This window comes from Hyla sarda, chromosome 1 (genome assembly GCF_029499605.1).
Source record: "Hyla sarda isolate aHylSar1 chromosome 1, aHylSar1.hap1, whole genome shotgun sequence".
Taxonomy (NCBI): domain Eukaryota; kingdom Metazoa; phylum Chordata; class Amphibia; order Anura; family Hylidae; genus Hyla; species Hyla sarda.
This window is the reverse complement of record NC_079189.1, coordinates 109,260,617-109,279,604: the sequence shown is the minus strand read 5'-3', so window position 1 is coordinate 109,279,604 and position 18,988 is coordinate 109,260,617. Positions and strand designations below refer to the sequence as shown.

The following is an 18,988-nucleotide window of genomic DNA, read 5'->3' as shown; positions in this document are numbered from 1 at the left end:
CCATGATTCTATTTGCCTTGGCAGCAGCTGCCCGACACTGGTCACTATAGCTAAATTTACTGATAACTAAGACTCCTAAATCCTTTTCCACGTCAGTCGTCCCAAGTGTTCTCCCATTTAATACATGATCCCAGCCCAGATTTTTCTTCCCCGTGTGCATTACCTTACATTTATCAGTGTTGAACCTCATCTACCACTTCCCAGCCCAAACCTCCAACCTATGCAGATCCAATTGTAACAGTGCACTGTCCTCTATAGTGTTTACCGCTTTACAGAGTTTAGTATCACCTGCAAAGATTGCTACTTTACTATTCAACCCCTCTACAAGGTCAATAATGAATATATTAAATAGAATAGGACTCAAAACTTACCCTGTGGTACCCCGCTAGTAACAGTCAACCAATCAGAATAAGTACAATTAATAACTATCCTCTGTTTCCTATCATTGAGCCAGTTACTTACCCACTTACACACATTCTCCCCCAGCCCAATTCTTCTCATTTTATGTACCAATCTTTTATGTGGCACCGTATCAAATACCTCCTCATAAAAGTTGATCAGGTTAGTTTGACAGGACCGAACCCTCATAAACCCATGCTGATATGAAGTCATAAATTAATTTTTATCAAGATACTCCAAAATAACATCAATAACAAGTCTATCGGCACTCACCATAAATAAGTCACTTTATTTAGTATAATCCATGGAGCCATACAACGTCATGAGGACTGCCTAGAGCCTACAGGAAGAGAGTGAGTTCTCCATGAGGCTCTATGGATTTTAATAAATAAAGTGCCATTCAGAGTGCAGCATGACTTTTATCTCCTTGCTGTGGACACTATGCGGCAGTCTTTTGGAGCACAACATGTACTAGTATTATATTTAGGTTGTCAGTGTATGGCAATATTACATTTAAGGGTGCAATGTGTCACAGTTGTTTAAAGTAGTACTCTAGTGCAGAATATTCCTGCTCCGTCCTGCCCGGGCTGCAAAATAAATGAAAATGAACCATCACTCACCTCCCTGGGTTCCCGCGGAGTGCCACTACAGCTGATCGGTTCTCCGGTCCATCTCCTTCATACTTCCGGGTGTAACGAAGCGTCACATGGCGCTCAGCCTATCGCCGGCCACCGCAATGTTCTGCCTCGGCCGGTGATAGGCTGAGCGCCATGTGACACTTTGTTACACCCGGAAGTATGAAGGAGATGGATCGGAGAACCGATCAGCTGTAGTGGCGCTCCGCAGGAACCCAGGGAGGTGAGTGATGGTTCATTTTCATTTATTTTGCAGCTTGGGCAGGACGGAGCAGGAATACTCTGCGCTAGAGTACTCCTTTAAGCTAGTATAAGGGTGAATAACTGGAAAAAGAGAACCCTATTTGACCACCTTTTGGACCATTAAAATAATGGCAGTTTTTGGTACAAAAAACATGGAAAAATCCTGTGTGAACATAGCCTTATAATGTTCTATTTACTGACCACTTTGTTAAATAGCTTTGTAATAACGTTATTTATAAAATGTTACCCTAAGACCTTTGGGACTGCAGCTTTAGAGAATTTTCACACTTAAATAGAGAAGTGCAGCTCTTCTTTGTTTTGGACCCACTCCTAGTTTCAGCTCGGAAATGCATTGCCACCTATGGAGACAGCATGTTCCCAAGCAATCCTAGTGCCGGGGTCCATTGTCTGATGGAAATTCGGTCCGGACATTTGGCAAAAAACTGCTGCTGTGGAAAAGGGCCCTTACTGCAGAATTCTATGTGCAGAAAATTTCCATTGTATTTCCATGGTATTCTGCTGCTCTGTGCACACTGATAAATTTCAGCAGTGAAAGTGGATGCCCCCTTGTTATAGATTTAGTCCTGAGTAAAAATAGATCATGAGAGATATCTCTGTACTGCCCCCTAAAATATGTATACATATATTTTCTAATCTAAATAGCCCTAATTTGCTGCAGAATTTGTTGGCGCTATATAAATAAATATTATTATTATTTATGTATTGTGTAACATTCTTTGACTTTCGCTCAGATTCCTTTCTGACACTCTGGCAGCAGATACTTTGCAGTTTTGCAGATTTCATGCAGAATGTGAGTGGAATTTGTGTTGAATTTAAACAGAATTTCTTGCACTCAACGCACAGATTTCGGACAGAATTCAGAGTCCCATTGACTCTGCTGAGGAAGTCTGAAAAACTATTGACAGGTTCAAAGTTTTTAGCAGAATCTGGAATGCGGATTTTTTGCAGGGGAAATACCACAACGAAAAATCTGTTGTGTGACTGGAACACCGGAAATTCTATTCACCACAATGTTAAACTTTATGTAGCAGAATTTCCAAGCTAAATTTTTCCTCCAGATTATACATGGAAATTCTGCCGTGTAAATATAGCTTTTGGGTGGAATTCAACAGCAGAATCTTATAGAAGTCAATGGGTCTTGTATTTCTGTCCAAAATCAGTGGCATGCACCTGTTAGTAAGTTCAGCACACTAACTACATATACGCGGAGTATCAAAATGCTTCACATAATAAATCTCCCCTAATGTGTGCACTGACAGCTGCTTTCCCATAGACTTTCATAGAGCACATTCTTAAATTTACTGCTGCTTTTTATATTTACTTTACTGCCATTTTTTTGTTTTTATCATGCAAAGTGTAAACCTAGTTTCAAAGTGCTCAGTGCTTTCATACCACAAACTTTACACCCCTACGCCCTGCTATATGGTATTGTAGCACAACTATTTATATGTAACAAAATAATTCAAGGGGAGGCAACCTGTAAAAATCTAGACTTGAGAACACTCAAAGTTCTGCAAGAGTGAATCCAACATTTCCTATATACTCTCTAACATGTCTTCTACTAAGGCTACCAAAGGGATTGTTACCTCTTCTCAGACACTAAAGCTAAAGCTGTGTAATATGCCATTATCATGTGGCTTAAAGCAGACCATGGCGCTTTATATTATTATTAATCCTCTGTGTGAATTATTTTATTGAGTCCACCATGACCACTTCCTTTGGCAGAGTGTTTCATAGTATCACTGCTCTTACAGTAAAGAATCCCCATCAGTGCTGGTGTATATCTTCTTTCCTCTAGCCGTAGAGGATGCCCCCTTGTTATAGGTGTTGTTCGGAGTAAAACTAAATCATGTGAGATATCTCTGTACTGCCCCCTAAAATATGTATAGATATATTTTCTAAACCAAATAGCCCTAATTTGCTGCAAAATTTATTGGTGCTATATAAATAATAAATATTATTATTATTTATGTATTGTGTAACATACTGTAGAGTTTAAGTAACACTACAGGCTTTAACTTATTATTTCTACCTACTCTTCCCTCACGCACTTATCTACCCATTCTACCATTACTGTATAGAGTGCTATAGGTGCATGAACCTGATTGTGTGGAGCCTAAAATGTTTGTCTGGCAGGTTCTGTGGAGACAAGTTGTGAAAGGAAGAAATTGTCATGATGGTCTGGGCCATATGGAGAAGATATACACCAAAAGTTCCATCAGGTTTCTACGCCTAACCCCATAACCCATACTCTGCAAAATTGTAATGGGGCCAGTGATGGACAAATCATGAGGAATTACATTCTCTATCAACTTGTATAACGTATATATACCAAAGAAAAACCACCAGTTGATAATCCATATAAAGTATTAAAAACAATTGGGGAGATTTATCAAAACCTGTGCAGAGGAAGAGTGGTGTAGTTGCCCATAGCAACCAATCAGATTGCTTCTTTCATTTTCCACAGGCCTCTTTAGAGGCCTGTGGAAAATGAAAGAAGCAGTCTGATTGGTTGCTATGGGCAACTGCACCACTCTTCCTCTGCACAGGTTTTGATAAATCTCCCCCAATATCTTTATTAATACAAAAGAACATAGAAAAGGTGCTCAGATAAAAGTACAGACTGAAATATAGCTAGGAGAATGCACTAAGTCACAAAAAAGTTCAGGGAACCAATGCCCACTAATATTCACATAATGATGTGAGGGTATACAAACTCCCACCAAAGGGCAGTAATAATGGTAATAATATCTATTATATTCAGAGCTAATTGTAAACATATTACACATGAAGCAGCAAGACAGGATAAGTCAGAAGAACTCTCTAGCCATAATAGGCCCCCGACACCTGACATTACATACAACCATAAAGTGCAAAGAAAGGTCATTTTGACTGCTCAAAGTAGATTGTTGCTTACCCATGTTGTGAAAGGCAGCTCCTTCCTCAGGGTTTTAGTATATTTTTTCACAGATGATGGGAAAGATTGCGGGCATGCCATGGGGGCGACCATGGGGGGGAGGGGGTGTCAGGGTGTCAAGGTGATCACTTCTAGGTTAGCTGACTTCCTATGAACTACATGATGACTTCATCATCTATCAGGTTGCTCTTGCCAGCTCCCGGACCCCTCCCTTCCTAGCTCTATCTGTATACTGAAGCTGCTATGAGATCAGTATATAGTAGTTATACACTTCCCTTGTCTTCATAAATCTTCATAAAACACCTCAACTGTGATTATAGGTCAAATCCCTTTTATCTCATGGCCATATTAAAAAAAAAACAAAAAAAAACACATTCTAAATAGGTATCAGAACTACATATAATGTGAACTGACCTCAACCTATTTATGAGTCTAATCAGTTCACTTCTCTGAACTCCAGCAGCCTCAATTAGATGGCCAGTTGCAGTAATAAAACTTCACTTCCTCTCTCCACAAAGCCACAGGATTGTGAAATGTAGGCAGCATTAGGAAATTATTTCAGTTATAAAATTACAATCGGTATGGCTGCAAACTTATGCATGCCACATCAGCAAAACATGAAAGCACAAGGCGTACACAAGAAACTCTACATTATTCTCTAACAGTAGTTAATGCTGCCCAAACGCATACAATTCCCTGAGTGCTTACTTAAAGTTGTAATAATTACTCTATTTTTTTTTTAATAAACACGCAAAATGCAATTTATAACAGATCAGTGGTTAAAGGGATACTCCAGTGGAAATTATTATTTTTTTTTTAATCAACTGGTGCCAGAAAGTTAAACAGATTTGTAAATTGTAAATCTTAATCCTTCCAGTACTTATCAGCTGCTATATGCTCCACAGGAAGTTCTTTTCTTTTTTAATTTCTTTTCTCTCAGACCACAGTGCTCTCTGCTGACACCTCTGTCCATGTCAGGAACTGTCCAGAGTAGGAGCAAATCCCTATGGAAAATCTCTCCTGCTCTGGACAGTTTCTGACATGGACAGAGGTGTCAGCAGAGAGCACAGTGGTCAGACAGAAAAGAACTACATAACTTTCTCTGTAGTGTACAGCAGCTGATAGGTACTGGAAGGATTTAGATTTTTAAATAGAAGTAATTTACAAATATGTTTAACTTTCTGGCACCAGTTGATTTTTAATTTTTTTTCCCACTGGAGTACCCCTTTAAGTCTGCTAAAAAGTTCTTAAAGGGGTACTCAGCCCCTAAACATCTTATGCCCTATCCAATGAGGGTCCAACTGCTGGGGACCCCTGTGATCTCCAGGCTGGCACCCCGCCATTCTGAAAATAGCTTCGGGTGGCTGTGGTTGTGACATCATGCCATGCTCATGCCCTTAATTTCTGTCTATGTGAAGGGGGTGTGATGGACCCCCCCACAATCAGACATCTTATCCCCTATCCATTGAGTAGGGCATAAGATGTCTGGGGACGGAGTTCCCCTTTAACAAGCAAGTGTTAGCAGGTTAGTGTGTTGCATACTGTTTGGAAATCCAGCATGTATCAGCAGAAAAATGTGCATGTAATGATTTCTTTAGAGTATGATACTATAAATAGTTGACATGTATGAAATCTAAGTAATATCGTTTCTGAATTGTATGACAACAATACACAAGTACAATAAGTGTTTAGAAATTCATATTAAGTTCATTCGATCCTTACAGATTACAGATCGCATACTAAGCATATTGTATTGCTTAAAAAACAACAACAACAACAAACAGCATATATGTACCGTGTTTCTCCGAAAATAAGACCGGGTCTTATATTAATTTTAGTCACAAAAAAACACACTAGGGCTTATTTTCAGGGTAGGACTTATTTATTTACGGTATGTACATTGAACAACATTTAACGATATTTACCCCCCCCTCCTCATCATCATGTGATGGGTGCAGCTCTGCCCCCCCCCCCAACTTCCCCCGCCACCGGTTTATCAGCCCAGCGCTGCACCCCACATCGGGAGACTAATCGTATGTCACCCGTGAGCACAGCTTCTCTCCCCCCCTGCCAAATAATTATCACTACTTGTACTTTGTATTCCTGTGCCAGGGCTGCAAATATTAAAAAACTCATTTTAACTCTACCTTCGTCCTCCGTTCCCCCGTTGCTAAGGAACCGGCCTCATGGTCCCTCCGCTGTTCTTGCTGCTTCCTGGGGATGGGAACGTCACAGAGCCTTCAGCCTATCACCGGCCGCAGTGATGTCCCGCCTCGGCCGATAAAAGGCTGAGCCTACTGTCATGTAAGAAGCCGGCCAGCTCCTCACATGACAATGCGCTCAGCCTATCATCGGCCGAGGTGGGACAACGCTGCGGCCGATGATAGGCTGAAGGCTCTGTGACGTCCCAACGGGGGAAAGGAGGACGAAGGTACGGTAAGTTAAAGTTTGTTTTTTAATATTTGCAGCCCGGGCATTGCCTAGGTTAGTGGTCTTCAACCTGCGGACCTCCAGATGTTGCAAAACTACAACTCCCAGCATGCCGGGACAGCCAACGGCTGTCCGGGCATGCTGGGAGTTGTAGTTTTGCAACATCTGGAGGTCCGCAGGTTGAAGACCACCGGCCTAGGTCTTATTTTCGGGGTAGGGCTTATATTGCAGCCCATCCCGATAATCCAGCTAGGGATTATTTTCGGGGTAGGGTGTATTTTCGGGGAAACACATACGTATTTAAAAAAAAATCTTCTCACATATCTACCATATGATTCTGTGTACACAAAATACACACCATATTTTTGGACTATGAGATATGACATCATAGCATGAGAAAATCTTAAAAAGTCCCTGCATCTTATAGTCAGGGTCATTGACTAGTCCCAGACATCCCTGACCACTTCCTAATACAGGCCCTTTGCCCTATCACTGAGGGGACTGGGCAGCCATTCACTGCTGTACACTCCTCTTCCTCTCTGACCTGTGTGGCACATTACTTTCAGCTTTCTACCATCAGAGAAGTTCCCGTAAACATTGCATACCAGCTCGGGAGATGAAGATGATGTCATAAGTATGAAACCAGTCACATGCCCTGGAAAAGTCTGGAAAACAGGCCTTAAAGGGGTACTCCGGTGGAAAACATTTTTTATTTTTTTTTATAAACTGATGCCAGAAAGTTAAAACAGATTTTTAAATTACTTCTATTTAAAAATCTTAATCCTTCCAGTACTTATCAGCTGCTGTATACTACAGAGGGAGTTATTTTCTTTTTGAATTTATTTTCTGTCTGACCACAGTGCTCTCATCTGACATCTCTGTCCATGTCAGGAAGCAGGAGCAAATACCCATAGAAAACCTCTCCTGCTCTAGACAGTTCCAGATAGAAGTGTCACCAGAGAGCACTATCGCCAGACAGAAAAGAAATTCAAAAAGAAAAGAACTTCCTGTGGAGCACAGCAGCTGGTAAGTACTGGAAGTGAATGGAAGCTGAGCTGCAATACCCTGATGCCTCCATTACACAATGTACGGAGGATTCCAGCTCTGTACACTGTGTTTACATCCAGGAGAAGCAGCTGTGTAGATGTGGGAACTCTCAGATGAGCCTATTCTGTGGATAGGCCATCAATCAATTTTCCCTAGAGAACCCCATTACCCTTCTTGAGAGTTGGACCTGGAACTGCATAAGAGAAAAGGTTCATCTACCTAGACAATCAGCTCAACCAAATTCTAAGGATAAGGGTGACACATTTAGTAACATAATCTATAAGGTTGAAAGAAAGTTCAACCTATATGCCTATTTTGTCCATACTGTGTTGATCCAGAGGAAGGCAAAAAACACTTATGAGGCTGAGGCCAATTTCCCCATACAGGGAAAAATTCCTTCCCGACTCCAAATACAGTGGTCCCTCAACATACGATGGTAATTCGTTCCAAACGGGCCATCGTTTGTCGAATCCATCGTATGTTGAGGGATTTGTGCAATGTAAAGTATAGGAAGCTGTACTCACCTGTCCCCGCCGCTCGCGATGGTGTCTCCGCCGCTCCCGATTTTGACCCCGGGCCTCCGCTGGGCTCTCCTGGTCTCCTGCGGTCCTCTGCTGGGCTCTCCTGGTCTTCTCCGGTCCTCCGCTGTCTTCTCCAGTCCTCTTCTGTCTTCTCCGGTCCTCCGCTGTCTTCTCCGGTCCTCTGCTGTCTTCCGCAAGGCCTTACTGGTCCTGCGTAGCGACGTCATTATGCCGCTGCGTAAGCCATTCCTATTGAATGACGTGTGCAGCAGCGTATTGACGTCATCGGAGAGGGCCATGAAGACACCGGAAGACCAGCGCTGGACCCGGAGGGCACCCCGGAGCATCGTGGAGGGGTAAGTAATACTTACCGCACCACACTGGGAACATTAAGCTGCTATCCGGCAGCAGCTTAAGCATTTTGCGCTGCCGGATAGCACTTAATGCGATGGCCCCGACATAAAAAAGCATTGTATGTCGATACTTACATCGACATGCGATGGCCTCTGAGAGGCCATCGTATGTCGATTTGATCATATGTCTTGGCCATCGTAGGTCGGGGGGTCACTGTATGGTAATAAATCCCTGGATCAACGTTTTGTCTATATAAATCTAGTATCTAGTACCTGTAATGTTATTACTCTCCAGAAATGAATCCAGGCCCCTTTTGGTCTCTTTTATTGAGTTGACCATGACCACTTATTCTGGCAGAGAGTTTGATTTACTCACTGCTATTACAGTAAAGAATCCCATCTGTGTTGGTGTAAAAACCTTCTTTTATCTAGACCTGGAGGATGTTCCCTTGTTATAGATGCATAGATGGGCATAAAAAGATCATGCAAGAAATCTATATATTATACATAGTTATTTGGTCACCCCTTCATGGACAGATTTCTTTCAAATCAAGTTGATTGTACATAGAGTGTATTTTTGTTATGTTGTCTGTTAATCTTGTAAAATGTACACATTTTTAAACAATGCTAGGGAATTTATTAGCATTACACATTAAGCTCAAAGGAAGTGTGGTATGGGGGTGTGTGAGGTGCAGGGCAGATGTTGTTACCCTAGGAGCAGATGGTATTAACCCCTTGTGTTCATGACGCCATGGCGTGGTTTAGCCTTAACCATCCGAAGGTATATGGATGGATCCTGGGCTAGGCACGGGGGCAATGAAGACACCAGCGCCAAGTTACAGACAACGGTATCTTTACTGAGGATAGACAAATGGAACAGTACAGCCAGGGCCCAAGGAGTTGACCAGTGACACAGAGACCTCGCAGGCTTGCTGGGACTTGTAGTTGGACGGGAGAATTTAGTGCAGGCCACGCTGGGTAGACAGATGACTTTACTTGACTGACTTGTGACTCACAGGACGGTGACTTTATCTTACTTGCACTTGACTTGTGGCTGCAGGACTTGACTTGAGGCCTCCACTACTCTGGACACACACACTAGGCACGACTTCACTGGACCTCACCAGGAAGCAAGAGAGAGAAGCTAGCTCCACCCAGGGTTTATATGGGGGAGACTAGCAGGGAGCCCATAGGTCCCCTTTGGAGTCAGCTGGTCACTGGTACCTCCTGGGTAACTATCACAGGGTACATTTTATTAAAGGCATAACATTTATTTTAATATACAACATATATGCAAATGGGGAAACAACTACAGGGGGCCATGGAACACTGAGGGACACTGCCTGACAGGTCAGGGAAGGTAGGGAGCAACACCATCCTTTAATGGGCCACCACAAACTCCCCCTCTTGATTGCAGTCGCCCTCGATGCCCAGTCCTGGAGGGTGGAGGACCGTAGCGACCACTGGGGCCAATGACAGTTCCTGAGGCATTTTTAACACAAAGCCCTTACCAGGTCTGATGACAAACAGAAATGAGTCCATATGGCATGGTGAATGTTCATACATGCTCTTGTACATATGCAAGGACTTTTGACCTTGTAATGACGTTCTGGACACTCTCTAACAACAATATGCATAACAATTATTAAAGATTTTTCGGATTGGGCTGCCAAAGGATATCTACCCAATGCCTTGGCTACTGGGGTCCCTTGGTCTTACTCACTTCCCCCCAGAACTCTGTACATATTAATCTAGACATAAGTATTACTTTGACATTATATTATCTCTGTCACTGTACGTGTTTTGTATAGCTATCAGGAATACCTTTCTAGCCAGTAAAGTATCCCGTACACTTGGACATGAGAAAACATTAGACATATTTACTATAGACATGGGTGGACTGGGTGTTCAAATAATGTTTTAGTCCTAACTGATATATTTACGTATGTGGACTACTTTTACCATATAACTGGACTATGTGTGGTACATAACTTTTACATGTTTTAGGGTGAATTAAACTTTGTACCTTGGTGGTGAGATAATGGCTACGCTTTTCCTGACTGGGTCAGGATACCTCCCATATAGATTGCCATGAATAAAAACACTGCACACTTTAGCCATTCCTGTACACACGTTATACACGTTTTATTACAGCACACCAACATAAGTATCTATTTGTGCAAAAATCATGGGCAAAAATATATTACTCTGATGATATATACAGATTTTCATTGTACCGCTCTACAGTTCTTTTTTTGGAGTTCTCAGTAAATGGTCATAGCTGAAAGCCGTGCAGGAACACTTACGCATGTAGTTACAAGTAAACTTCTTGACAAGTTCGTCAGGCACTTCTTGAACGTTGCAAAACCTAAAACAACAACGATTCCCGAACACAGTTAGTCTCACGATTCAATAGTAGTAAACTTCAAATACTGTGGCCTGGCAACTTTCCATCTCAACCTCGACGAACACCTTGCTTTCTAGGCTGGGACATGTACCTAGGACCACGAGACTGTGCCCTCTCCATGGGGCTGACATGAGTATCCCGCGACACATGGGACAAACTGGATTCAGTGATGGTCGGGCTCTCAGTGACCACCACTTGTACAGCAGAAGCTTGCGCCACTGGGGGATCACGTGTAGGTGCCTGTTGGGCCGACCAAACATCCTCCTCAGCAGGAGTAGGTTGGTTGGTTTGTTTGGTTCGTACCCGTTGGTTAGGCCAAACCTCCTCGACCACAGGAGTGGGCCTGGGCACATCTGCAGAAGACCCTCAACGGAGATATCTGGGGTCCATAACAGGTGACTCAAGATAGCATTCTTCTTGAATGACTTTCTCCTTGACACTTGGCGGCAAGAGACTAAATGGATCGGAGTACCAATCTTCAGAGGGGAAATAGGCGAAGGGGATTTGCGTAGGATTCTTGAAATGCGTAGGGCTCATGAAATGTATAAGTGCAGGCTCGTCGCCAAATAACCACTTGGTTAGCAGTGTTGACTGGGGACGTGCTGTGGGCTGCTGGACCTGGGGTGCTGGCTGTGGACTGGGGGTAGATGGAGGGGTAGAAAACGTGACCTTGGCCGGGGTACTCACTTCCGACTCCTCCATGTAGATTTCCCCCCACGATCCCCAGGTCCTGTGGTGGGGTGACAGCCTCACCAGCGATGGCTCTCGTGAAGACTTCGGCGTACCTTCCACCGGGGTTGCAGGCCAGTCTTCGTCATCCTTGAGTGGTGGAACTTGATAGTAGGCCTCCTCGGCCCGATGGAGATCTTCTGGAGACGGTCCGCTAACTCCTGGAACATGTGCACCGAGGCCGCAGTGACTCTCCGGGCCTCTGGCGCCATCTTGGGACTCTCTGCATGGGTAGTCTGCTGCGCATCCGCCATCTTCTTGCTCTCAATAGGAACTTACGCAAGACTGAAGAGGTCTGGATCTGCTCAGCTTCTTATACCGGTCTCCAGCAAAATGTCCGCCGGCCAGAACTTCGTTATCAGCAGGGCCCGGGACCAGAAATGACTCAGTGGTGCATCCTCTTTTTCTGCCCCCTGGCAACAAGGGGCGGACCTTTCAAGTTCCACTTGGGACTAGGAACTACGACTTGGCTTCCACGCCTGGGGCGGGAAGCTGGCCATGGCGGGATCCTTTCACATACTTTTCTTCAAACAGATTAACCCTTTCAGGTATAGCGGCAGACATCTTGGGACGTAACACTGCTTCAGTACGAATTTTGCACATAATGTTTACGACTTCAGGGTTTTCCTCAATAACAGATGACAGTCTTTTCTTCACCACCCCCTCTATTTCACAAGCGGCTCGAGTTAAACACATTCTACTGCCAAAGTCCCGTACACTTTTTGGCGCAAACTGTATTTGCATCGGCATGCGATTTTTGCAGACAATACTGGACACAGTTCAGACTGGGGGGAGGACTTGTGGCATAAGGCACACACCCGTATCCTGTTCGTGACGCCAAAAGTTTTCGTATGGTGGGGTGTGAGGTGCAGGGCAGATGGTATTAATCCGTTGTGTTCATGACACCAGGGTGTGGTTTAGCCTTAACTACCCGAAGGTATACCGCTGGATCCTGGGCTAGGCACAGGGGCAATGAAGACACTGACGCCAAGTTACGGACAACGGTAGCTTTACTGAGGGTAGACAGTTGTTACAGGCTATGCAGTACAGCCAGGGCCAAAGGAGGTGACCAGTGACACAGAGGCCTTGCAGGCTTGCTGGGACTTGAAGTTGGATGGGAGGCCACGCTGGGTAGACAGATGACTTGACTTGACTAACTTGTGACTGACAGGAAGGTGACTTGATCTTACTTGAACTTGAGTTGTGGATACAGGACTTGACTCGAGGCCTCCACTACTCTGGACACACACTCTAGGCACTATGACTTTACTGGACCTCAGCAGGAGGCAAGGGAGAGAAGCTATGATGCTATGATTTTTTCCTCAAAGGTTTTGTTGTAATATATAAAAACCTAATTTATTGGGCCTCCATATGAGGTTCCTTGGCCTGGATATTATAGGGAAATCTGTAGTATGAATATTGTGTGGGAGTATATGGAGCTCTAGCAGGCAATCATTGGGGTAATACAGGGCTGACGGTGCTATGGGGAAACTGTGGCTATTGCTGTTCTGGTTATCTGATGTGTCCCTTGAAGTAAAAAAAGGTGTGCCCCTGTTAGCGAATATCAATTAGGGGGCATTCACACCACCCGAATTTCTTGGGGCAGAGATTCCAGACAGTGATTCCGTCTAATGTGGGCGTCAACTGATTCAGTCAGCACTAGAACTGCTTGGACATGTGCCTTCTCCATAGACAGCATTGCATTTCTACAGAGCTTTATACACTTCCCGTGCCGCTGTGTAAAGGGGTACTCTGGTGGAAAACTTTTTTTTTAATAATAATTCTTTTTTTTAAATCAACTGTTGCCAGAAAGTTAAACAGATTTGTAAATTAGGGTAGAAAAACAGACATGGTGCACATTTACAGTCTTGTATAATGATCTGATTGCTTCTCAGCATAATATCAAAAACTAACAGGTTGTTAGTATACATTTTTGATCAAAAAGTACAAGCCCACTCGCCACGTCAAGGCCACCTATCCAGAGTGGGTCCCTAACGTCCCTAGCATAAAATGGCGCAGCACCGGGCGGCGACCACCACCGCCGCGACGCCAATGCCCACAGGGGGGAACGACCCACCGGCAGAGCAGCCCCAATGCCACTCAAACCAGTCTATGGGCCGCACCCCCCCGCAGACACGGCGCCACGGCAGCAACGGACACCGAATTCACAGATTTGTAAATTTCTTCTATTAAAAAATCTTAATCCTTCTAGTACTTATTAACTGCTGAATAATACAAGGATTTTCTTTTTGGAACACAGTGCTCTCTGCTGACATCATGACCACAGTGCTCTCTGCTGACATCTCGGTTCATTTTAGGAACTGTCCAGGGCAGCATAAGTTTTCTATGGGGATTTTCTCCTACTCTGGACAGTTCTTAAAATGGACAGAGATGTCAGCAGAGAGCACTGTGGTCATGATGTCAGCAGAGAGCTCTGTGTTCCAAAAAGTAAAGAATTTCCTCTGTAATATTCAGCAGCTAATAAGTACTGGAAGGATTAAGATTTTTTTTATAGAAGTAATATACAAATCTGTTTAACTTTCTGGCACCAGTTGATAAAAAATCTAAAAGTTTTCCACCAGAGTACCCGTTTAAAGCTCTGTATAGCAACATATCATGGAAATATGGATAGCTCCATAATACAGTGTCTGATGGAGCATGACACCATTTTTTTTCAGTTCATCTCATATTCTGTGGATATGTCTTAATTGTCCACAGTGGAAAAAACACTGACACTACCCTAATTTCTAGTGTTCTAGTTCAGTATTGATGGGGTGAACACCAAAGTTTTCATGTGTTCAGTGCACACAGTTATCAGAACCTATGCAAAGGAAAAGTTGCTCAGTTGCCAATAGCAACCAATCAGATTGCTTCTTTCATTTTACAGAGGTCTTGTTAAAAATGTAAGAAGCGAGTTGATTGGTTGCTATGGGCAACTGGGCAACTTTTCGTCTGGACAGGTTTTGATCAATTTCCCCCAGTGTTCTATTCATGACAAGGAAACATAGTAACAGCATGAGGTGTATGAGACCAATACAAACTCAATAGGGACAATTTTCTAAAATTTCCGCAAATGGGAATAGCCCTTTAAAAGGGTTATTCAGTAATAGAAAAACCCAAAAAACAGCACCACACGTCTTTAGTTTGCGTGTGGTATTACAATTTGGTTCCATTCACTCCAACCTGATTGTGGAAGAAATCAGCTCTTTTTGACTCTTGTTGAAGCCCCAAGAACTCTGAAAATATGGGCAAACAAAAAGCTAAAAAAAAAAGTTTTAAAAAATTCAGATTTTTTTTGACTGTTAAAACAGCAGTTTTTTTTTGCAGTGTTCTGTAAAGATTTATGGCCGCTTAGATTATTTCCTTATGTGGGCCCAAGGAACCCCATTTTATGGATTAATGCTACACTTTCAATTAATACAACAGCTGTATGACTAGGTGGAGGAGATTTATTATAACATTTCCTATTTGCTGGACCATTGAGAATTTGGAGTTCCCCCACAGACCTATACATGTATTATTGGTATGCTATGGCTTTTGAAGGGAGCAGTCCTAGTGTCAACATTACATTGTGGAATTGCCAGTTAAGACATTTTCTTCTATATTTTTGTTGGTTCCCACAAGGTAATGGTTAGAGAAGTAAAGGCTGCAGAGACATACCAGAGCCCCAACCTATACCCGTATAGGGATTTTCTATGTGAGTATTCAAGGCAGGGAAATTGGACATGTAACTGCAGGGACTTCAGATGTGAGCTAAGCCCCTGTATAGTATGGGTGGTAAAGTGACTTCACTGCAGGCTGCACCAGCACATCGTCCTCTGCTGCCACCACTTGACACTGGCACAGGGTCAGCAATAGCTTAATGCTCTGGTGGTGCCATCACCAGGATGCTGAGTGTAAGGTGCTGGGCCCCGTCTCACCTCTGTCCTCCTCATCACTTGTCCTTCAAGGACCACGTGGATTAACAAAGTTGCTGCCCCCTCCCCTCTGGCAGCCCCCAGCCCCACACAGGGATTTGTGCAATGTCAGCGCCGTCTCGCCTGGGTGATCAGCCCTCCCTCCCCATTCTCTGCGCCTCTAATCCCTGAATGCACTGGGCTGATAAGTGATCGCTTTATAAGCGCAGCTCGGGTGGGAGAAGAGATACAGAACCCAGAGTACATACTGCAGCATGGACATCGGGCTGATGGGGACACCTGCCAGGATCTCTCTCGGTGGAGCTGCCAAAGTCAAGGAGCGCAGAGTGAGTGCAGAGTTCTGTGCGGTTTAGTGACAGCTCCCTAATGTTCCTGCATCATACCCCTTTATACAGGGTGCTAATATATGTAACTTGTTTCTTTCCAGAGGACCCCTGTGTCCCACAAAGTCATTGAAAAGAGAAGAAGAGACAGGATCAACCGCTGCCTAAGTGAACTGGGCAAGACTGTACCAATGGCTCTAGCCAAGCAGGTAAGATGCCAGTCCTTGTGTGTCTTTGCCTATCTCTGCCCTATCTATCTATCTATCTATCTATCTAATCTTTTATCCATAACCACATTTTTCTTCTGTCTGTTCCATACACTATTCTTAAAAAAAAAAGTATGACATTTCTTAAGTGGACATTTAAATGTGGCCCCGATACCAATGAAGCGGTCTACCCAACTTATTGTTAGTTCTAACTCATGCTCTTTGCAAATGTCAGAGAGATTTAGAAGCCATGAGAACCACATTTGTTGCCTGTAATGTTTATAGCTTATCACTATTACCATAACTTTCCTCTTATGATATATGTATAAACTAAACTAAAGTTTTATCTACAGAATTCTGGCAAACTGGAAAAAGCTGAAATTTTGGAAATGACAGTCCAGTACCTTAGAGCCTTGCATGCTGCTGATTTCCCAAGGGGGAGAGATAAAGGTAAGATATTGCCTGCTTTTAGCTAAAGGAATTGATTCTTTGTTTTTATGCAATCTTCATCGTTTATAAGTAGTTATACTTAGTTCTTGATGTTATGTCAGGAGATTCAGTTGTAACTATGGACTGATCCAGATGCCAGATAGGAGAATGCATAGTTTTCCTATCCAGCATTTTTGCATCAGTTGTGGCATCAGGTTTGCCCAGTTGTGTAAAACACTGATCCTAATGCTCCAGACATGTTTGAACCCAACCTAAGTAGATTTATACACCAGCTTTTAACAGTTGCTTGGAACATATCTTGCTTATGAATGTTTATATTCTCTTGTCATCTCTGCCTTATATTCATTTCTACTTTTGCCTCTAAACAGACCTCCTCTCTGAATTTGCCAATTATTTTCATTACGGCTATCACGAGTGCATGAAAAACCTGGTCCATTACCTGACCACAGTAGAGAGAATGGAAACCAAGGACACCAAATATGCCCGAATTGTTGCCTTCCTTCAGTCTAAAGCTCATTTGACCACTGAGCCCCTGTTCAGCTCTTTGCATGAAGTGGATATGTCCTGCCAACTCCATTCTTCTCCACCTGATTATCCAAGTCCTGTTGATACCACATATACTCAAAGTCCAGGTGGATCCTTTTCATGGCATAACACCAACAGGAGCCCCACACTGAACTATCTGGCAAGTCCAACCAGCATGCCTCTGCCTTGTACGCCACCCCAGCAGACTCAGCATTGTAGCTTCCTGTCGCCCATGCAGAGTCTGGACAGACATTATCTCAACCTTTTGGGACATTCCCATGCTAATAGTTTCAGCATGCACAGTGCTCAGCATCCTGCTGTCCTGTGACCCTCCGAGTCACAACTTGCAAAAACTCAAGGATTGTAGGTAGCAAAAATGATCATGTCTATCAAACCTATAAAAATACATTTAGAGGGAAATGGTCCTGTCAGCAAAAACCAATCATATAGTTGTTTTGATTGCACTATTCATATGACAGCTAGAATCTGATTGGTTGTTGTTGGCCCCAATTCATTTGTATAATCACCATCTCACCATACAGAATCTTATGACCTTGTGTTGTATTTTATCACTGCAGCCTTCATTGCCTTTGATGAGCTGCCATGAGTGAACCAAGCCGCCTGCTCTTAGCCATGACTTATATGTTTATTGTTAGTGGGTTGAACAATGTGCCCATTTTCAATATGTAGTTACCTCAAAATGTCCCGAAGGAGAAAATGAAAGTATAATGACTCTTAATGATCTGACGGAACTTTGTGCCTGCACCACCCCACAGAGACTGCTCTGCTCCCTGGGATGAGCCCTTTGTCACACTGCTCAGCAGCAGGCTCCAAGGGTCAAAATCACCATTATTATGTAAATACTTGTAAATTGTAACGTGGTCATTAATTTATTGAAATGCAAAACTTTCTCTTCTGTCGGAGCCTCGTGAGCTTTACAAAGTTAGATATATTTATACTGTAAATTTGTAATAAAAGTTTTGCACTCCATGTTTGTTGCTTGTTCAGACTTTATTGTGTGGAAACAGTGGAGGCTTTATAAACTTTCAGCAGAACAATCAGGATACATAAAGCCAAGATCTCACTGTGATATTGTAAGAAATAACACTTTGTACAGTCTATAAAAATGCAGAAGGGGGGCATACTATTTGGGCATAGAAAGCAGCTGCATAGGGGCACTGCAGATGAAGGGGCCACTACTACTACTTTAAAAGAAAAATAATAGCACTTTCTACTGCCTGTTAGAATGCATATAAGATACTCCAGAAATTATAACTATCTTACAATAACTGGTGGATTATGTAGAATCATGGATTTGCCATCACTCTTATCATATCATTAGTTGGAAACCAGGATTCCCAAATACTGTTGCACAAGGGTCCACCTGCTTTCTGTGCCCCCCCCCCCCCCTCCATAAAAATGTGTATAGATAGATAACATAGATAATACATTAGCTGGAGGAGCTTCCAATAAATACCAGCTGTCTAGGTTATTTTCCTAAATATAAGCTTTTTTTTAACACCATTAGGCTATGTTCACATGGCAGAATGTCCGCACGGAATTCCGCAGGAATATTCTGCACAGACATTCCGCTGCAGCAGAGTCCCATTGATTTCAGTGGGATTCTGCTGCACTGTGCACACGTGGAATTTCCGCGGCAGATGTCGGCAGATCCCGGAATCGAGATTTCCATGGCAGAAACATCTGCATCGGAAATTTCGCGTGTGCACAGTGCAGCAGAATCCCATTGAAATTGATGGGACTCTGCTTCAGCGAAATGTAAGAAAGTGTAAGTAAGTGTATTTTTTACTAGTGCTGGCAGCCTGGGCATGATTTTGAAAAAAAAAAAAAGTTTACCGTCAAAG

The 18,988-nt window shown here is 43.2% G+C and overlaps 2 protein-coding genes across 4 annotated transcripts in view; one reads left to right on the top strand and one right to left on the bottom strand.

Moving 5' to 3' along the window:
• Positions 1 to 18,988, bottom strand: part of LOC130357354 (EF-hand calcium-binding domain-containing protein 6-like) — a 251,524-nt gene that overhangs the window by 55,730 nt on the left and 176,806 nt on the right. The gene's annotated exons all lie outside the window — the stretch shown is intronic.
• On the top strand, positions 3,790 to 18,100 carry HELT (helt bHLH transcription factor). Of its 3 annotated transcripts, none has more exons than XM_056560094.1 (5): positions 3,790 to 3,847; positions 15,829 to 15,945; positions 16,047 to 16,151; positions 16,502 to 16,598; positions 16,967 to 18,100. In XM_056560094.1, exons 2-5 carry the CDS (start codon positions 15,874 to 15,876, stop codon positions 17,449 to 17,451), a joined length of 759 nt encoding a protein of 252 aa, XP_056416069.1. In that variant the 5' UTR covers positions 3,790 to 3,847; positions 15,829 to 15,873; the 3' UTR covers positions 17,452 to 18,100. The 3 variants fall into 3 exon arrangements, with proteins under 3 accessions (XP_056416069.1, XP_056416061.1, XP_056416065.1); XM_056560086.1 differs by lacking the exon at positions 3,790 to 3,847 and adding an exon at positions 3,878 to 4,039; XM_056560090.1 differs by lacking the exon at positions 3,790 to 3,847 and having other exon boundaries at positions 15,452 to 15,945.

Bases quoted from the DNA above. Each gene is read 5' to 3' on its own strand.
- HELT (XM_056560086.1), top strand. The intron at 15,946-16,046 runs GTGAGTGCAGAG...GTTTCTTTCCAG, and splicing joins CCAAAGTCAAGGAGCGCAGA to AGGACCCCTGTGTCCCACAA. The intron at 16,599-16,966 runs GTAAGATATTGC...GCCTCTAAACAG, and splicing joins CCCAAGGGGGAGAGATAAAG to ACCTCCTCTCTGAATTTGCC.